Source organism: Chrysochloris asiatica, unplaced genomic scaffold (genome assembly GCF_000296735.1).
Source record: "Chrysochloris asiatica unplaced genomic scaffold, ChrAsi1.0 scaffold00147, whole genome shotgun sequence".
Lineage (NCBI taxonomy): Eukaryota > Metazoa > Chordata > Mammalia > Afrosoricida > Chrysochloridae > Chrysochloris > Chrysochloris asiatica.
The window spans coordinates 4,021,079-4,039,431 of record NW_006408665.1 but is presented as its reverse complement, the minus strand read 5'-3'; the positions used below and the strand labels follow the sequence as shown (position 1 = coordinate 4,039,431).

The window sequence follows — 18,353 nt, the reverse complement described above, 5'->3', positions numbered from 1 at the left end:
CAAAATTCTATCATGTGCTCTCTGGCTTTGTTTCTCTCACCTGATCCTTCTTGTTTCCAACTTTTGCATTCCAATTACCAGTAATTATCATTGCATACTGATTGCAGATTTGATCAATTTCAGACTGCAAAACTTGGTTAAAAAAAAACGTCAATTGCTTCATCTTTGGCATTGGTAGGTGGTGTGTAAAATTGAATTACTTTCTATTATTAAACTGGTCTTCCTTGTAGTCATATGGATATGATCTTATCATCCTATATAAGGCATATAAAAGAGCTTAAGCATCTTTTGTACTACATTAATTTATAAAGAAGTCACTATATTATTCAACATGTATTGACTGAGAATCCACCATCTCAGGCCTATGCTGTAGGACAAAGTACTGGACTGGTAATCTCAAGGTCAGCAGTTCAAATCCACCAGCTTCTCTTGGAAACCCTATACAGAGTCACTATGAATTGGAACCAAGTCAACGTCACACAACAAAATGTCACACAACAAAAACATAATGGTGAGCAACAACACTGTCTGCTGCTCATGGAGTTTCATTTCAATTAAGGATGAGAGACAAGGCTCAAATGGGCCATGTTAATATACTACAACAAACTTGAAATAAGGGAAAGCACAGGGAATCTGTCCTGGACTGAGGGTGATGGCTTCCTCCCTTCAAGACAATAAAGACTGGGATAAGATCTTATAAATGCATAAGTTAACAGTACATATATATGGGGTAAGGAGTTCTGGTAGCGTAGTTGTCACGAATCGGGCTGCGAACCTTACAGTCAGCAGTTTGAAACTACCTGCCGCTCTACGGGGGAAAGATGAGGCTTTCTGCTCCCATAAAGATTTACAGTCTCGGAAACCCTGTACAGGGTCGCTATGGGTCGGAACCGACTCAACGGCACATAACAACAACAACAAATATGGGGTGGGTGAATGTCCCACAGATACCGTCATGTAAAACGGCCCTGTGGCCAAAAGAAGTATTTTGTCACTGTGTAACTGAAACACTAAAGAAGGTGCTAATGCTAAACAGAGATGATCCGCTTGGGTTTTAAAAGATCAATCTGGATACAATAGTGATTAGCGGGGAAGGCATAGTGAATGCACAGTGCCCAGTTAGAAAGTCACTGCAGAAATAGATGCTACAGTTTGAACTAGGATAGCAGCAGTGAAGATGGAAAGAGTTATTTAGTGAAATACTTAGGAAACTGATAGACATTGGTGAAAAAGTAGATGTGAGGGATAAGAGAAGTGTTAAGAATAAGTCATAGGGTTCTTTCTTGTATAACATGATGAAGAGTGACAGCATTAGATACAAAACACATTGGAAGAGGGACTCAGCTGTTGTTTTTTGGAGGGGAGGAGGAAAATCCTAAGTCTCTGATTCTGGAATACCTTTGAAACTTTCGGCAGAAATGTTAAGAGGACAGTGGATATCAGAACTCAAAAGAGAAACTGGGTAGGAATCAAATTTTCAGTCACTAACATACAAATGATAAGGCATAGGGAAGGAAAAAAGAAGAAAGAGGAAGAGGAAATGTCAGAATTCAGTCTTAAGGATGGTCAGGATAGAAATAAAGGAAACTGCAAAAAGTATCGGGCAAAAAGAGCTAGAGAAGAAGGAAAACTAAGAGAGAATGATGTTACTGAAGTCAAGGAAGTAACAAGATGACTTCAAAAAACATCAACTGTTACTAGAATGTTGAATGCTGCTAAATGAAAAAAAAAAGTCTGAAATTGGTGATAGGGATGGGAGGTCACTAGCGACACTGACAATAACAATTTAGGTAAAATGGAGCCCTGGTGGTATAGTGATTACGTGTAGTGGTTATGCGTTGGGCTGCTAACGGCAAGGTCAGCAGTTCTAATCCAGTCATTCCAGTTCTAATCCACCAGTCATTCCAAGGCAGAAAGGTGAAGCTTTCTGTTCCCGTAAAGATTTAAAGCCTCAGAAATCCTATACAGGTTGGAACCAAATGGACAGCACACTGCTACCATCACCAGTTTAGTTAAAATCATGGGACAGAAGCTATACTAGAGGTGTTTGGAGAAGGATATCATGTTTGGTAAGGTGGACAGTCAGAGAAAAAGAGGAAGACCCCCAACAAGATGGATTGGCCAAGTGTCAGCATCGATGGACTCAAGCGTGACAACAGCAGTGAGGTTGGCCCAGGATCAAGCAGTGTTTCATTCTGCTGTGCACAGGGTCACTATGAGTTGGTACTGACTCGATGGCACCTAACAACAACAACAGGGAACAGTTAAATCTCCATAGGAAAAAACAGAAATCATACGACATGACAAACTGCAAACTACTATACAGATGCATGCTGTTCAATATAGTAATTATTAGTCACATGTGACTACTGAGAACTTGAACTATGGCTAGCCTAACCTGAGATGTACTGAGTGTACCTTGGTTGGTTATGTGCCACGGAGTCGGTTCTGACTCATAGCGACCCTGTACAGGGTTTCCAAGGCTGTAAATCTTTATGGGAGCAGAAAGCCTCATCTTTCTCCTGTGGAACAGCTGCTAGTTTCGAACTGCTGACCTTGCGGTTCGCAGCCCAATTTGTAACCACTATGTTACCAGAGTTCCTATATTTGTACTAGACAGTCCTAACAAAATTCTTAGGAATCTATAACGAGTGCTCCTCTGAACTCAGGACTGGAGTCCTCAACTCAATCATGCCATATTGGGAGCTTCCCAACTCTTCGCAAGACATGGTCAACTTTAGTCCAAATCCTGAACTACCGTTATTAATTTGTTTGATCATTCATTTTTCACCTCTTTCCCTGGTTCTTGGAGGGCCAGGGTCTTAGTATATTATCTTAACTCTTCTTCCACTTGATACTCAAGTATTCCCTACCAAACCATCTACTCCAAAAAAAGCTCAAAAATGACATATATCAAACTTTGTTAAAGCTGAATGGAGGAACTAGTTCATACTAACTCAATAAGAATCATTGCAGAAGTTTCTAGTATTCTTAACATTGATGAGTATGTTATTTGTGGAGCTTCAGAAAAAACACAGAGGAAAAATTTAAGGCAGAGGAATTTCTGAGCCCAAGATTACTATGATTCCACCAGCCATAATTATTTTCTAGAGAAAGTCAACATTTCAAGAAATAGTCTATGATATTTTTGCTTTTCAAATGTTGCCCTCCTTCCACTTAGGAATCCTCAAGTCTCTATCAACTCCAAATATTTTCAAATAGCTTTGAGACACTATTGGTTTAGGGGAAATGGAACAAAAAGAAGCCACCAGTATGATAGCTTTCATTATGTAAGTGGAAAGCCTTACTAACTTCATTTTAAGTAAGAAAACTTTGTTTTTCTTGTTCATCCCTCACTAATGTTTGATACCTGAGAATTCAATCCACAAATCCCCCCAATCATTTTCACCATTTCTAAAAAATTGGTAATTTTCATGGCTTTACTTGGAAAAAAAACAAAAAGCACATTTTTATACTACAAATTAAAAGCTGCTTTCTTATTATCAAAACAGTAGTTGCAATTTTATAATTAATTTTCCCTACTGTGAGCTCTGGTAGCTTAGTGGTTATGAATCGGGCTGTGAACCTTAAGGTCAGCGGTTTGAAACTACCAGCCGCTCCGCGGGAGAAAGATGAGGCTTTCTAATCCCGTAAAGATTTACACCCTCGGAAACCCTGTACAGGATCGCTATGGGTTGGAACCGACTCAACGGCACTTAACAACAACAACTGTAGAAGTAATTTGTGAGAACACAGTGGTTCAAAGGTAGAATTCTCACCTTCCAACTGGGAGGCTGGTGGTGGTGGTTATGTGCCGTGGAGTCGGAACCTACTCATAGCAACCCTGTATAGGTTTTCCGAGGCTGTAAATCTTTATGGGAGCAGAACGCCTCATCTTTATCCCGTGGAACAGCTGGTAGTTTCGAACTGCTGACCTTAAGGTTCGCAGCCCGACTCACAACCACTATGCTACCAGAAGCTGGACAATGAATAAAGACCACAAAAGAATTGATGCATTTGAGTTAATAGTGTTGGAGGAGAATATTAAAAGTACCACGGACCTCCAAAAGAACAAATAAATCTGTGTTGGAAGAAGTACACAGATTGGAATGCTCCTCAGAAGCCACATGGCCAAACTTTGTCTCTTATACTTCAGATATATAATCAGAAGGGACCAGTCCCTGGAGAAGAATATCATGCTTGGTAATGTGGAGGGTCAGCAAAAAAAAGAAGATCCCCAGTGAGCTGGATTGGCACAGTGGCAGCAGCAATGGGCTCAAGTTTAACAACGACTGTGAGATTGGCACTGGACTAGGCAGTGTTTCGTTCTGTTGTACATATGGTTGCTATAAGCTGGTACCAACTCGATGGCACCTAACAACAACAACAAAATGGAAGGCCCAAGGTCAATTCCCAGTCAATGCAGTCTCTCAGTGAGGGTTTCATGCTGCAAGGAACTCTGGTAATGTAGTGGGTGATAAGTCGGCCTGCTAGTCACAAGGTGCGCAGTTAGAAAATACCAGCTGCTCTAAGCGAGAAAGATAAGGCTTTTTACTTCCATAAAGATTTACATAAAGGGTTGCTATGAGCTGAAACCGACTCCACAGCACACAATCACCACCACAATTCTGACCAGATTTCAGTGGAGCTTCCAGGCTAAGAATGGCTAGAAAGAAAGGTCTGGAAATCAAATTCTGAAATTAGTCAATGAAAACCCTATTGATACCAACAGTACTAGACAGCAATTCAATATGTTGTGCAAGGGGTCACATGAGTTGAGGATGAGCTCTACAGATGCTAACAACAACAGAAGTTATCTGGAGAATGAAAACTAACTCTTACGGCCACCTCTGAAATCTGTTCTTTGCACAGTTCCCCATCTTTGCAAATATCAACTTCATTATAAACAGGCAGAAAACCCTGCCACAATGCTTAATTCTTCTTCATGCAACCCTTTCCTATACCGTCAGCAAATCACAACATAACCTTTGAAATACACCCAGAATCTGAGTCTGTATCAACCACTACTGCCTTATTAAACACTATCATTGCTCTTTTCCAGTAAGTAAAATGGTTCACTAAACACTGGACCCAAGCGCAGAGGCTCCATACGATTAGCACTGGACTGGAACCACAAGGTTCTCAGTTCAAACCTGCCAGCCACTCCTCGGGAGGAAAATGAGGCTTTCTGTTGCCATGAATATTTAAAGCGTAGGAAGCCCCTATACAGGGTCACTATGAGTTGGGACCTACATAAGAAAGCACATAACAACAACTCACTGGACCCAGAAAACCCCCAAAAACTCATATAAATCAATAGGTTCAAATCTTTGGGTCCATTTTAAGAATACCAATGAAACTGCCTGGACCATTAAGGGTATGCACATCTGAAAAGTCACTAAATATCTGACAGATGTGATTTTGCAGAAGCAATGTATATTCTGATATTACAATGGTAGAGTTGGTAGGTGTGTGCAGGCCAACCAGTGGGATGGGACACAGGATCGATGGCCCATAAAGTGTTGAATTTTTGCCACTCATGCTTAAAACTGCAGAGAGCAATGGTGAACTTAAAAGTTTAAATGTGGATTCTCTGATCATTGAACACCTTCAGATGAACAAGTCCCCCAAGATGAACTGCTGCACATATAGAGCTCATGGTAACATTGAAAAGGAACAAATTGTTCCTAAACCAGAAGAAGAGGTTAGCTCAGAAAAAAACTGAAGAACAAAAATTTCTGGCTCAGGAGTAAATTAAGCTTATACTAAAATGCAAATAAAAGTGTTTTTTAAAAAATAATTTTAACATTTCCTCTAGAGCTGGCACTCTGAATTTGATTGCTAGCTTCTAAGCTGCTCTGTGGAAGAAAAGATTTGCAGCCTCAGAAAGTCTACACAGGGTCAGAACTGATTCAACAGCATACAGCAACATCCATTTTAACGGAACCAATGCAATAAGCCTTTCTGCTTCCACTCTTGTCTGTCTCTTTAACCATATATTGTCCACACTGCAATCGGAGTTTTAAAAAACAGATCATACCAAGTCTGTACTCAAAACCTTCCAACGGCTCCCTGTCAATCAGAGTAAAATCCTAAATCCTTATCCTGGTCTAAAAGGCACTACATGCATTATCTTATCCTCACTCACTACTGCTCTCTGGTAGCGTAATGGTTATGAATCAGGCTATGAACCGCAAGGTCAGCAGTTCAAAACTACCAGCTGTTCCATGGGAGAAAGATGAGGCTTTCTGCTCCCATAAAGACTTGCAGCCTCGGAAACCCTGTGTAGGGTCCTCACTACGAGTCGGAACCAACTCCACGGCAACAACCACCACTACTACTGCTCTGATGGCGCCTATCACTCTCCCTCAGGGCAATTCCGTTTTGCTGACTTTGTTTTTGTAATCATACCAAGCATACCCCACCTCAGTCTTTATGTTAGCTATTCTTCTGCCTAGAATGTCCCAAATATTTGCAGGGGTAATTCCTCCTCCTCTTTAGGTGTCTATCAGAGCCCTTCCCTCACAACTAGATATAAACAGTACCTACAACCCCAACCACCACTGTCCGTCCATCTTACTCTGCTTTAACTCCCTTCACAACACTTAAAATCTGACCTGCTTGGTTATTGCTTACCAGTAGATTCTTCGTCAGCACTAGTGGCACCATGGTTAAAGTGCTCAGCTACTAACTGAAAAGGAGGCAGTTCAAATCCACCAGCCGATCTGTGGGAGAAAGATGTGGCAATCTGCTTCTGTAAAGATTTACTGCATTAGAAACCCTCTACATAGTGGTTACGAATCGGGCTGCTAATTTCATGGTCAGCAGTTCAAAACTACCAGCGGTTCTATGGAAGAAAGATGAGCTATTCTGCTCCTGTAAAGATTTACAGCCTCAGAAACCCTGTACAGGGTCGCTACAAGTCAGAACCGACTCCACGACACCTAACAAGAACACAGTTCTACTCTGTCCTACTGGATTGCTCTGAGTGAGAATTTGAGTTGATGGCAATGAGTTTGTTAGCACTAGAGTGAAAGTCTCATGACTTTGTTTTGCTCACTGCTGTAATATCTGACTATGCTGTTGGTGGTGCTCAGTAAGGATGTGTTGAATAACTGAATTCAAATCCATTTCACTTCAGCATGGAGTCAACTTCATTAATAGTTTCCCAAACACACATATAAAACATAGAGTTTGAAATCACTAAAAGCAAAAGCACACCACACATAAAAATCAAGAAATACTATTTTGGTCTTTTACATGCCAGTCTCACAAGATTCAAAATATACTCATTTGTGTTTCTACTCAAACACAAATGCACATAGAGAAGACCTCAATTATGATTAACACTGTATAGATTTTTTTTTTGTCACATTTTAAATCTCAAAACTGATCTTTCCTTCTCCTGTGTCAGGCAGTGCACACTTGGGAAATGCACACCAAATGACTACCTGATTTAAAGGAAAGATAAATTTTAGGATTTGGGACTACTTAGTAATTATGAGTAAATTGGTCTTTGGCAGAGGTTAGCAGGGATATAGCAGGCAAGATGACGGAGTGGTACAGCCCTTGGCAAAACTGTGACCAAATCTGACTTTGTTGTTGTTATGTGCCGTGGACTCGGTTCTGACTCATAGCCACCCTGTACAGGGTTTCTGAGGCTGTAAATCTTTAAGGGAGCAGAACGCCTCATCTTTCTCTCGTCGAACAGCTGGTAGTTTCGAACTGCTGACCTTGCAGTTCGCAGCCCGATTCGTAACCCCTACGCTACCAGAGCTCCTTTAGCACACTAAAATATTTTTATCAGGGCCTCTCCTCTCCTCTCCTCCTTTACTCAGTCCTATAAGTCACTATACTCTCTACCCCTTAGATGTGGCCTATCCAGTGTGATCTTCAAAGATTCAAGCTATGTGGTGAAGCGATTAGTAGTGATTGTGGAATGAATTCTTCAGTAATCAACACAGCTTTCTCAGAGAAATAACGGTATGTATTATAGGAGCTCTGGTAGCTTAGTGGTTACGAATCAGGCTGCTAACCTCAAGGTCAGCAGTTCGAAACTACCAGCTGGTCCATGGAGAAAGATAAGGTTTTCTGCTCCCGTAAAGATGTGCAGCCTCAGAAACCCTGTGCAGGGTCACTATGAGTAGGAACCGACTCTGCGGCACTCAACAACAACAACAATAGCAATTCTGGAGTCCCGGTGTGGTGCTGTGGGTTAATGCGCCAGACTGCAAAGCCATATGAATCGCAAGGTTGGCAGTTCAAGCTCACCAGCTGCTCCTTAGAAACTCTATACAGAGTCGCTATGAGTCGGAACCGACTTTATGGCACTTAACAACAAAAACAATTAGAGAAGTTAGTAAACTTGTTTAGTATTTTACTTAGAAATCCTTGTTAAATGGGAGGACCTGCCCCCTAGAATGCACTTGCGTATTCTGCATGTATAGAGATAAATGAGACACAAGCTCAGTAAGTGCAGTGCTAAAGTTGAGATATGAAGAATAAATTGACAATAAGGCAGAATATTTCAGGCCAAATGTATGGCATATGTGAAAGGAGTAAGTCGAGAAAGTATTTGATATGTACAAAGAACTGAAAAAAAAAAAAAAAAAGTGAAGATTTTATCATTAATGCAATTTCGTTATTGCTGTGTGTCAATGAGTTGGTTCTAACTCATAGTGTACTTTGTATATGATTTCCAAAAAGCAGCTGGTATTAATGCAGTAGGAAGCTGTTACAGATAGAATTGTACCCCCCAGAAATATATGATTTAAAATCAGAAAAGTTGTGTGTCAGGGTTGCATCCCTTCACCATACTTACTCAATCTGTATGCAGAGTAAACAATCTAAGAAACTGGATTCTATGAAGAAACACCCAGGATCAGGACTGGAAGAAGACTCATTAATAACCTTGTTATATGTAGAAGATACAACCTTGCTTGTTGAAAGCAAGAGGACTTGAAGCACTTACAGATGATAATCAAGGAATACAGCCTTCAGATTGGCTTGTAAGTTTTCAAAAGGGAGTTTAGTTTAAAAGTGTGCGGGGGAAGATAAGAGTCCCCACTGAATAATTTTCATCTTGTCAAGATGGGTCTGGTGAAAAGAGATGGAGATAAGATTCTTATGATTTAATAGTAATTGTTATCATAACTAACTGCGACTGTCACAACTGTAAAGGTAGAAGTTTTTAACAAAAACAGGGGAGTAGTTAATCTTACCGTCCAGAAACAGCGGACCCTAGGACCATCAAGGGAGAAGAGTACAAGCAGAATGCGGGACTTTATCCAGAGAAGCAGGGACACCAGAGATGAAGGCAGAGATGAGGACATGGAGAGAGGGAGTAGCTGAGGACTCTGGACTCATGGAAAGGGAGGGACTGAGAGCTGGTGGCCAGGAAGCAGGCTTGCAGAATGTGTCCTTTGGTTGTTTAAATTATTATATATTCGAGTTTTTTTTGTTTACATCCCCCCTCTCCCCCCGCAAAAAAAAACAAACAAAAAAAACAGATGGAATGGAAGCAAACACTGTTGAATGGTGATGCACGGAGGAGACTGTAATCATTGCAATGAAATGATGGTGTAAAGCCGATGTTCTCCCATTTAAACTATTAATTAGTTCACAATGAAAAAAAAAGAAGTAGGCAAAGAATACAGCCTTCAGTATGAATTACAACTCAATGCAAAGAACAAAATTGCTCAAAACTGGACCGATAAATAACATCATGATAAACTAAGAAAATACTGAGGCTGTCAAAGATTTAACTTTACTTGGAACCTCAATCAATGTCCACAGAAGCAGCAGCCAAGAAACCAAACATACTGCATTGGACACATGTGCTGCAAAAGAACTCTTGAAAGTGTTACAAAGCAAAGATGTCACTCTGAGGACTTAGGTGTTTCTGACCTAAGCCATGATATTGTCAATCACCTCATATGCGTGCAAAAGCCGGACGATAGATAAGGAGGACAGGAGAAGAATCGATGCACTGAGTTATGGTGCTGGCAAAAATTATTGAAAGTATAGTGAACTGCTGAAAGAACAAACAAAATCTGTTTTGGAAGAAGTACAGCCAGTTTGCTTCTCGGAAACATTGTCAGGAGAAACCAGACACTGGAGAAGGACATCATGTTTGGTCAAGTGAGAGGTTAGCGAAAAAGGGTTAAGAACTTAAACGATTAACATATAAGCAGTAACAATGGGCTAAAACATAACAACTGTGAGGCACAAGACCAGGCAGTGTTTCCTTCTGTTGTACATAGGATCGCTGTGAGTCAGAACTGACTCAATGACACCTACCAACAAAATAGATGTCGGAATCCTAACATTTATACCTGTGGGAATAGGATTTTCTTGGGCATGTCAACAAGATCCTATCAGTGTAGGGTGTGCCCTACTCATAGGAAATACCTAATTACTCTTGAGTTATAAGTAATGTCAGATACTCAGCAAGGACAAATGGGGAAAGATATTATCGACTCTTCTCTCTTCCTTATTCACTGTCCAGCTTTTGCATGCATACCAGTCAATTGAAAATAGCCTGGTTTGGGTCAGGAACACCTTAGTCCTCAAAGTGACATCTTTGTTCTTTATATTTAACACTTTCCAGAGGTCTTTTACAGCATATTTTCCCAATGCAATATGTCTTTTGATTTCTTAGCTGCTGTTTCCATAGGCATTGATTAAGTTTCCAAGTAAAATGAAGCCACATAAAGGTCTCGTAGGAACCAAAATGCCAGGACTACAGAAGTGGGGAGTGACAAGTATCTTCTCCCTAGAGTCTGCACGAGGAGAAGTCCTGAATTTGCACTTTTAGCCTCCAAACACGAGAAAATAAAACGTCTGCTCTTTAAAGTCACTCACTGGTGATATTTCTGTTATAGTAGTACTAAGAAACTAAAAAGAAACACTATTCAAGAGTTTTCTGTGAGGGAGTCACAGTGGCTGCTGGGTGGAGAATGGGTTGGCAAGGGCAAGAATGGAAACAGGGAAAGCCAAACTACATAGTGCTGGGGGTGGTGGTGGTGATGTGCCTTGGAGTCGGTTACTACTCCTAGCAACCCTGTATGGGGTTTCCAAGACTATAATTCTTTATGAGAGCAGAAAGCCTCATCTTTCTCCCGCGGAACAGCTGGTAGTTTCAAACTGCTGACCCTGAGGTCGGCAGCCCAATTCGTAGCCACTACGCTACCAGGGAGACATCATGTTTCAACATCACTACATCCTCATTTCTCTGTTACACACTCATTTCACTTTCAGGAGGCCGGGGTGGAGAGAAGATGGTGGTAATCCTCATCATCCCTTGTCTTCTCAGAGTAGTTGCAGGTTATTAATTCCAGACTTAAAGTCAGAAAAACCTGGGTGTGAATCCCAGCTGCACCACTTTCTGTAAGCAATTTTTTCAGCTTCTCTGAGCCCATTTTATCATGAGTAAAATGTGTATAAGACCTATTTCTTCAGAAGTAAATTTAAAAAAAAAAAAAAAAAAAAAACAACCACTAGCTCAGTGAAGTATAAGACTCTGGATATAGTTGTTCCCTTTACCTTCCTCCTTAGAGTCTTTATCCAAGGACTTGACATACCATCAGCCTTGGTCTAAGGATAATTATAAAGATAACACTGACATAAAAAACTGTTTTAATAATGCTTTTAACTCAGCAGTAATTACTATGGATTATCTATCACTATGCCAAAAAAAGAGAAAGAACTTCAGTGATATGGACTGATAGTGGCTGCAACCGTGAGTTCAAGCAGCAATCGTGAGGCTGGGACAAGGCCTGGAAGTGTTTCACTTGTGTCATTTTATTGCACTTTGCAAATAGTGCAAATTTTACAATGGAAGGTTTGTGGCAACCCTGTGCTGAGCAAGCCTATTGGCCTTATTTTCCAACAGCATCTGTTCACTTTGTGCCTCTGTATCACATTCTAGTAATCCTCACAGTATTTCAAACCTTTCAAAATGCTACTTGGTTGACTACAAGATAGTGTAACCATAACTTTTATATGACTGGGAAACCAACACACACCTTGCTTTATTGGCAGTGGTCTGGAACTGAACTTGTATTATATCTAAGGTAAAGGTGGAACCAACTCGATGGCACCTAACAAGCCTCAATCATGTATTCTGAAGTTGTTTATCAATTTCATCCAGGGTTTTACACACCATCCCTTCATTTCTCAAAATGACTCGCGGAATAAGATATGTGTGATAAAACATTGGACTGCAAGATGGGTTCGAACTCACTAGCCACACCTCTGAAATATGATACAGGGTTGCTATGAGTCAGAATTGACTGGCCGTCACTAAACAATACCAACAACTCAATCCAAACTCTTCCTTTTCTCCCCAATCTATTCTTCCTCCAAGTCTTTCCCATCTCAGACAACAAAACCATCATCTACTCAACTTCAAAACCTGGAATCAGCTTCCCTTTCTCTTCCACATCCAATCCACCCCACATCCAATGAATTCTGCCACCAACTCTGAGTGGCTCTAACCCAGAACACAGTAATAGCTTGCTTGCCCTACTTCTAATCTTTCCCTGCCAATCCATTCTTCACCAAGAGGGGCTGCTAAAACACATCATGTTTCTTCCTCACACAAACCCTTCCAGATCTTCCTGCACTGGCCTTCTTTTAGTTTTTTAACACATCAAGCACTTTCTCGCTTCACTACCTTCACATATGCTGCTCCTTTGGCCTGGAATGTTCTTCCGTCTTATTGTCAATTTACCCTGCAAGTCTCACACACTTCATGAAAAAAGCCTCCTCAATATCTCCACCAAGATTAGGTCCTATTACAACCTCACTAACATTCTACAATTTTCTGTCATAGGAATCAAATAATAATTATTTGGTTAATATCTGTTTAAGCAGAAGCAATATCTGTTCTGCTAATCATTGCATCACCCCACAATGCTACAGCAGGTGGACAACATTTTTTTAAAAGACATCCCCCTCGAATAAACATGTGATAAGTGAAGAATTCATCATGAGCCTCATCTCTAGAAAGGATACAGAGTATACAGAAAGATGATGCACCATCCCCCTCCCTTGAATATTTAGACAAAATACTATGTCACAGCACTGCATTTGGAAAGTAATTCAACTGGAAAGATGACAGTATAATTCTAGAGAATTTGTCTTTTAATTTTTTTGTTCTTTATAGCTCCTAACAAATTTAGAAAAACACTTGTTGTTGTTAAGTGCCACTGAGTCGGTTCCGACCCATAGCGACCCTATATAGGGTTTCCAAGGAGCAGCTGGTGAGCTTGAAGCACTGACCTTGTGGTTCAAATGACTTTGCAGTCCAGCACATTAGCCCACAGCACCAGGACTTAGTGATGACAAAATGACAATACTCAAGCATTAGAATTAAATATTACAGAAATTCTAACTAACATGATTCACTGAGAGCTAGAAACATTAGAAAAGGTTTTAAGAAGCTAAGAGTCAATCTAGACAGAGTGAAGCCCAACTCCAGATGATCGAGCCAACCTATGTCCTCCTCCCCTTACCAGCTCCCCCAGTGGTGTCGCTCTATCACCATGGTATACTACTTAACATCACACATTTCTTTAATCCACTTGCTAGAATTCTACATAAAGCATCTTCAATGTGTGGTTCTAGGCTTAAGTAGGAGTGTTGGTGTGGCACTGTAAGATGAACATTAGACTGCTAACTGCAAGGTTGGCGGTTCAAACCCACTAGTTGCACCTTGGAAATCATATAAAAGGTCGCTATAAATCAGAATTGACTTGATGGCACTTAATAACAACAGTGCCTAAGTAACCTAATGTACCTTATTTGTTGGCCATAAAAGACCTAAATATATATATATATATATACATATATGCCTATGTATTATTTTATATACAAATAAAACATCATAGATAAGCACTAGACTGCTAACCACAAGATCAGCGGTTCAAACTCACCAGCTGCTTGCTTGGAAACCCTACATAGGGTCACTAGGTGTTGAAATCACCTCAACAGCACTTAACACCACCACCACCGGCCTGTTACAAAAAACTCGAACACATTAATTTACATATTACATTCAACTAAGTATATGAGAGAATCTAAAATGGAAGTCCTAACATATAACACTACTACTTTCTGAGGGACAAATACAAAGTGAAATAATAACTACATTAGTGTGTGCACCTGTAGAAGAGCACAGGGCTTCGAAACACAAGGTCCACAGGTAAAACCTACCAACTGCTCCTCGGAAGCCCCTATACAGGGTTGCTGTGAGCCAGAACCGACTCGATAGCAAATAGCATTAACAGCTTGATCTTAAATGTTAGATTCCTAATATTCACAATAACACTGAAAGCTGAAATGGCTGGGGCATTTGGGTAACTTCTTCAACTACCACACAGCTCAACAGGTGATGTATATATATTTTTAAGACACTGTAATCAGATCACAAGGAGCTCTGGTAGTGTAGTGGTTACTAATCAGACCGCAAGGTCAGCAGTTTGAAAGATGAGGCTTTCTGCTCCCGTAAAGATTCACAGACTCAGAAACCCTGTACAGGGTCACTATGAGTCGGAACCGGCTCCAAGGCACATAACAACAACAACAGCAGGGTTTCCGAGGCTGTAAATCTTTACGGGAGTAGAAAGCCTCATCTTTCTCCCACGGAACAACTGGTGGTTTCAAACTGCTGACCTTGTGGTTCACAGTCCGATTCGTAACCACTACACTACCAGAGCTCCTTCGGAAACCCTGTACAGGGTCGCTATGAGATGGAAATGACTCCACAGCACATAACCACCACCACCACCAATCAGACCACACACACATATACAACTATAAAAAGCTGAATGAAACTTGAAGAGCTTTGTAAATTGAAAGAACTGAATTTGAAATTACAAAAAGTTGCTAAAATGCATAGAAGTTCAAGGTTGTTGAAATCTTCTGTTCAGCTTTTTTACTTAATGATTTCTTCTTTTGCTTCAGCCTGGTGTGGCGCTGTAGGATAAGCACTGGGCTGCTAATCACAAGGTCGATAGTTCAATCCCACCAGCCGCTCCACGGAAATTCTATACAGGGTCACTATGAGTCAGAACCACTTGATGGCACTTAACAACAACAATTTACATTCAAGAGCAAGTTTCAAAGTCTCTAAAGTCTTTCTAAAACAATTAAAAACAAACTTTCTAAAAATCAAGCTGATTGCTTTACTACTACTACAGAACTGTGCCGCTTTAAAGAAATCTGAAATATTACACCTGTGTAATATTTTCAATAGTAAAACACTCAAAGAAAAGGAAAATTATCACCTCGTATCTACTTTAGTCTGCAGATTTTGGACTTGCATAAGAAAGTAATAAGATTTGAAAGAAACAAGGAGTATGAATAGAAGTGGTTTTGCTGCTGACAAGACAAAATACTACAATGGCATAGGAGTAGTACTTTTGTTAAATGCCCTTGCGTTGGTTCCAACTCTTAGGGACCCTATATAGGGTTTCTGAGGAGCAGCTGGTGGGTTTGGACCACCAACCTTCTAGTTCAAAGCCCAGTGCTAATCTTACAGCATCATGCCAGGAACTAAATGATGTCAGGCTTTTAAACAATCAATAAGCTGTAAGAGTTGGGACCTTTGTAATTATTTCAAACTGAGTGAATATTACATTATCAAACCTTGGGACAAATATCCTCTTCTGTGAAATTAATGTCTGAAATAAAGCAATCATTTCCAAAATAAATCACTTACATTCTGGATTTAAAAAGACCTCTGGTAGCGTAATGGTTACGAATTGGGCTGCTAACCTCAAGGTCAGCAGTTCGAAACTACCAGCTGTTCCGCAGAAGAAAGATGAGGCTTTCTGCTCCCGTAAAGATTTGCAACCTCGGAAACCCTGTGCAGGGTCACTATGAGTCGGAACCCATTCCAAGGTACTTAACAACAACAACAACAAACTATAATCATTTCTTCCTGCTGGTACCAACTTGGCCATTTACAGAATTCCATCAATATAGTCATTATACACTTGTACATGCAGACTTCAAGGCAATACCGACTCATAAAAAAGTTAATTATTAACTAAATCTCAAAAGCAAGCATCAACGTTATCTCAATTAACGATCCAGGAACCATAAAGAAATAAGTCTTATGAGGCCATAAAAAAGAGAATTACAGAAATGAAGAGTTAATGAGCTCAACAATAACAAAACAAACAAAAATAAGGGGAGAAAAAAATAAATAGGGGTGGTGTCCTGTCCAAAATGTATAGCTGTTTTTGCAGACACAGGAAGAACTTTCGAGACCTTCTTCATTAAAAAAAAAAAAAAAAAAATTTTTGTTTCTTTGTTTCCAAAGACCCTGATCCCCCACCTCCATATAGTCCCCTCTCAAAAGGTTTATATTACAAGTAAAATTTATGGCATCATCAGGAACAGCATATTCCAAGATTTATGATTTCTACGACCTTTTGCATATTCATGTTTGCAAGAATTGAGGTTTAATAATTCATAGACCACAAATACACCCTGTATTAAGATTTTCCTTAAAAATACAAACGTTCTTTCTCTAGGGCTCCCTAATGGATATACATAAGTTTAAAATGGGCACAAATGGTAGGTGCGCTCCATTCTCTTCCTAAATATGTCCACACCTAAACCTCTTGAACACTTCCTTCCAATGAGGGGAGTTGTGGGCACAAACAATACTGCCATCAAAGCAGCCTGGGTGAGAAAGCAAACGTAAAAGAAACATAACTGGATGAGACGGTTAAGTGCAGCCTCTAACCCGCTGCAAAACTTTGACGAGATTAGGTTACATTCCTCTGCAATTCCAACCTGACAGCTGAATCCAGAGATGCAGAAAGCCTTGCGCTTTCATTCCCGTCACCTCCCCCCGGGGAGGGCTGCAGCCACATCCCAGGGTCAGCGCGGATCAGCGATCTGGGAAGGAAAGAGGGAAGGAAGGAGCGTTGGGGAGGGAGCCGGTAAGCTCACCTTTTCCAGCTCGTCGTGGAGCTCCGCCAAACTGGGACGGAGCAGCTTTTCGCCCAGCTGCGCGACGGTGTGCCGGTAGTGGTCGATCCTCGGCACGGCGTCCATGGTGTTGTGGCCAAAGGTACGCAGGTAGTAAGTGTTGGTGTGAGTGTCATAGTAATAGTGGTGGTGGTGCCCGCTGCCGCTGCCGCCGCCGCCCGAGTGCAGACTACTGCCCTCACTCAGCACCGTGTCCCCGCCGTTCTGGAAGCTCACGTTAGGTCCGTCACCGCCGATCCCCGCAGCATCAGACAAGCTCTCGTCTGCCGAGGAAGCAGCCGGATCCACGAAGTTCACGCGGAAGCGGCCCTTGGCTTCCTCACTGCCCTTGGTCTGCCCGCTCCCTCCAGTGGCCTTTTCGGCTGCGGGGGTCTCCTTGCCCCCTGTCCCGGCGGCCGCCGCCGCAGCAGCGGCCGCCGCAGCAGCAGCCCTCCCGGCACTCTCGGAGACCAGGTCCACCTGAAAGCGGCTCTGGCTCGGGGTGGGCCCCAGAGGTCGTCCCAGTCCATCCCCAGCTGCTGCGACGCCTTCACCGCGGACCCCGCCGCCGCCCCGGCTCGCGGCCACAGCATCCTCCGGCGCCGAGGGCACGGCCGTGCCGGGCAAGTCCACCCCGGCAGCGGCTAGCGCGGCGGCAGGCGGCGTCTCCTCGGGCCCTGCCGGCCTTAGGGCGCCTGAGGAGGGCGCCGTGGGCCCTGGTTCCATCCTGCCCGACCACCTGCGAACACGAAGAGCCGGGCGGACGTCGCGGGCTAATGGCCCTCCTCGCTCCGGAACGGCGATAGCCGCGGTGACAATGCCAGGTGAAGGAGTCGCTCACTCAGTCGGCCGCCTGCCGCCGCTAGCCCAGGCCGGCACAAACGCCGCCGGCAGTCGAGTCAGCGCGCGAGTGAAGCGGGCTCGGGGCGGGCCCCGCTGTTTAAAGCCTCCGCGGAGCCGCTGTGACTGCAGTCCGGGTTGCAGCACGCGGGAGGCGGGGCCGGCGACTCCTCCGCCCCTCAGCCCGCCCACCCGCGGTCCCGCAATGGCGCGCGGCGTACGCTCCCCCGGCGTCCCGGCCCTCCGGGGCTTCAACGTAATCCCACCGGAGAGATGACTTCACAGGGGTCGCGTCCAGCCAGTCCGTGAGCAGCGTGATCAAGGGACTGGCGCGGCCGCGCGCCCCTTCCCCGGGAAGATCTCTACTCCGCTACCTCCCCTTCGTCGTCCTCCTCCCACTCTTCCACCTCCTCCCCACGCCCTACTCTGCGGCTGAAAGGAGCGGGCGCCCAAGCAGCCTCCCCCTCTACCGTCCCTGGGTCCGCGCGTCAATGAACTGGCAAGCCCCAAGTCACAGGGCTGCAAGA

General features: G+C 42.7%; 1 protein-coding gene across 1 annotated transcript in view; it reads right to left on the bottom strand.

Moving 5' to 3' along the window:
• The window catches only part of SLC12A2 (solute carrier family 12 (sodium/potassium/chloride transporter), member 2), a 148,457-nt gene extending 130,745 nt beyond the window's left edge, over positions 1-17,712 (bottom strand). The window contains exon 1 of the mRNA XM_006870688.1: positions 16,969-17,712. Coding sequence (XP_006870750.1) covers positions 16,969-17,712 — 744 coding nt within the window. The remainder of the gene's footprint in view (positions 1-16,968) is intronic.
• Positions 17,713-18,353: the final 641 nt, after the last annotated feature.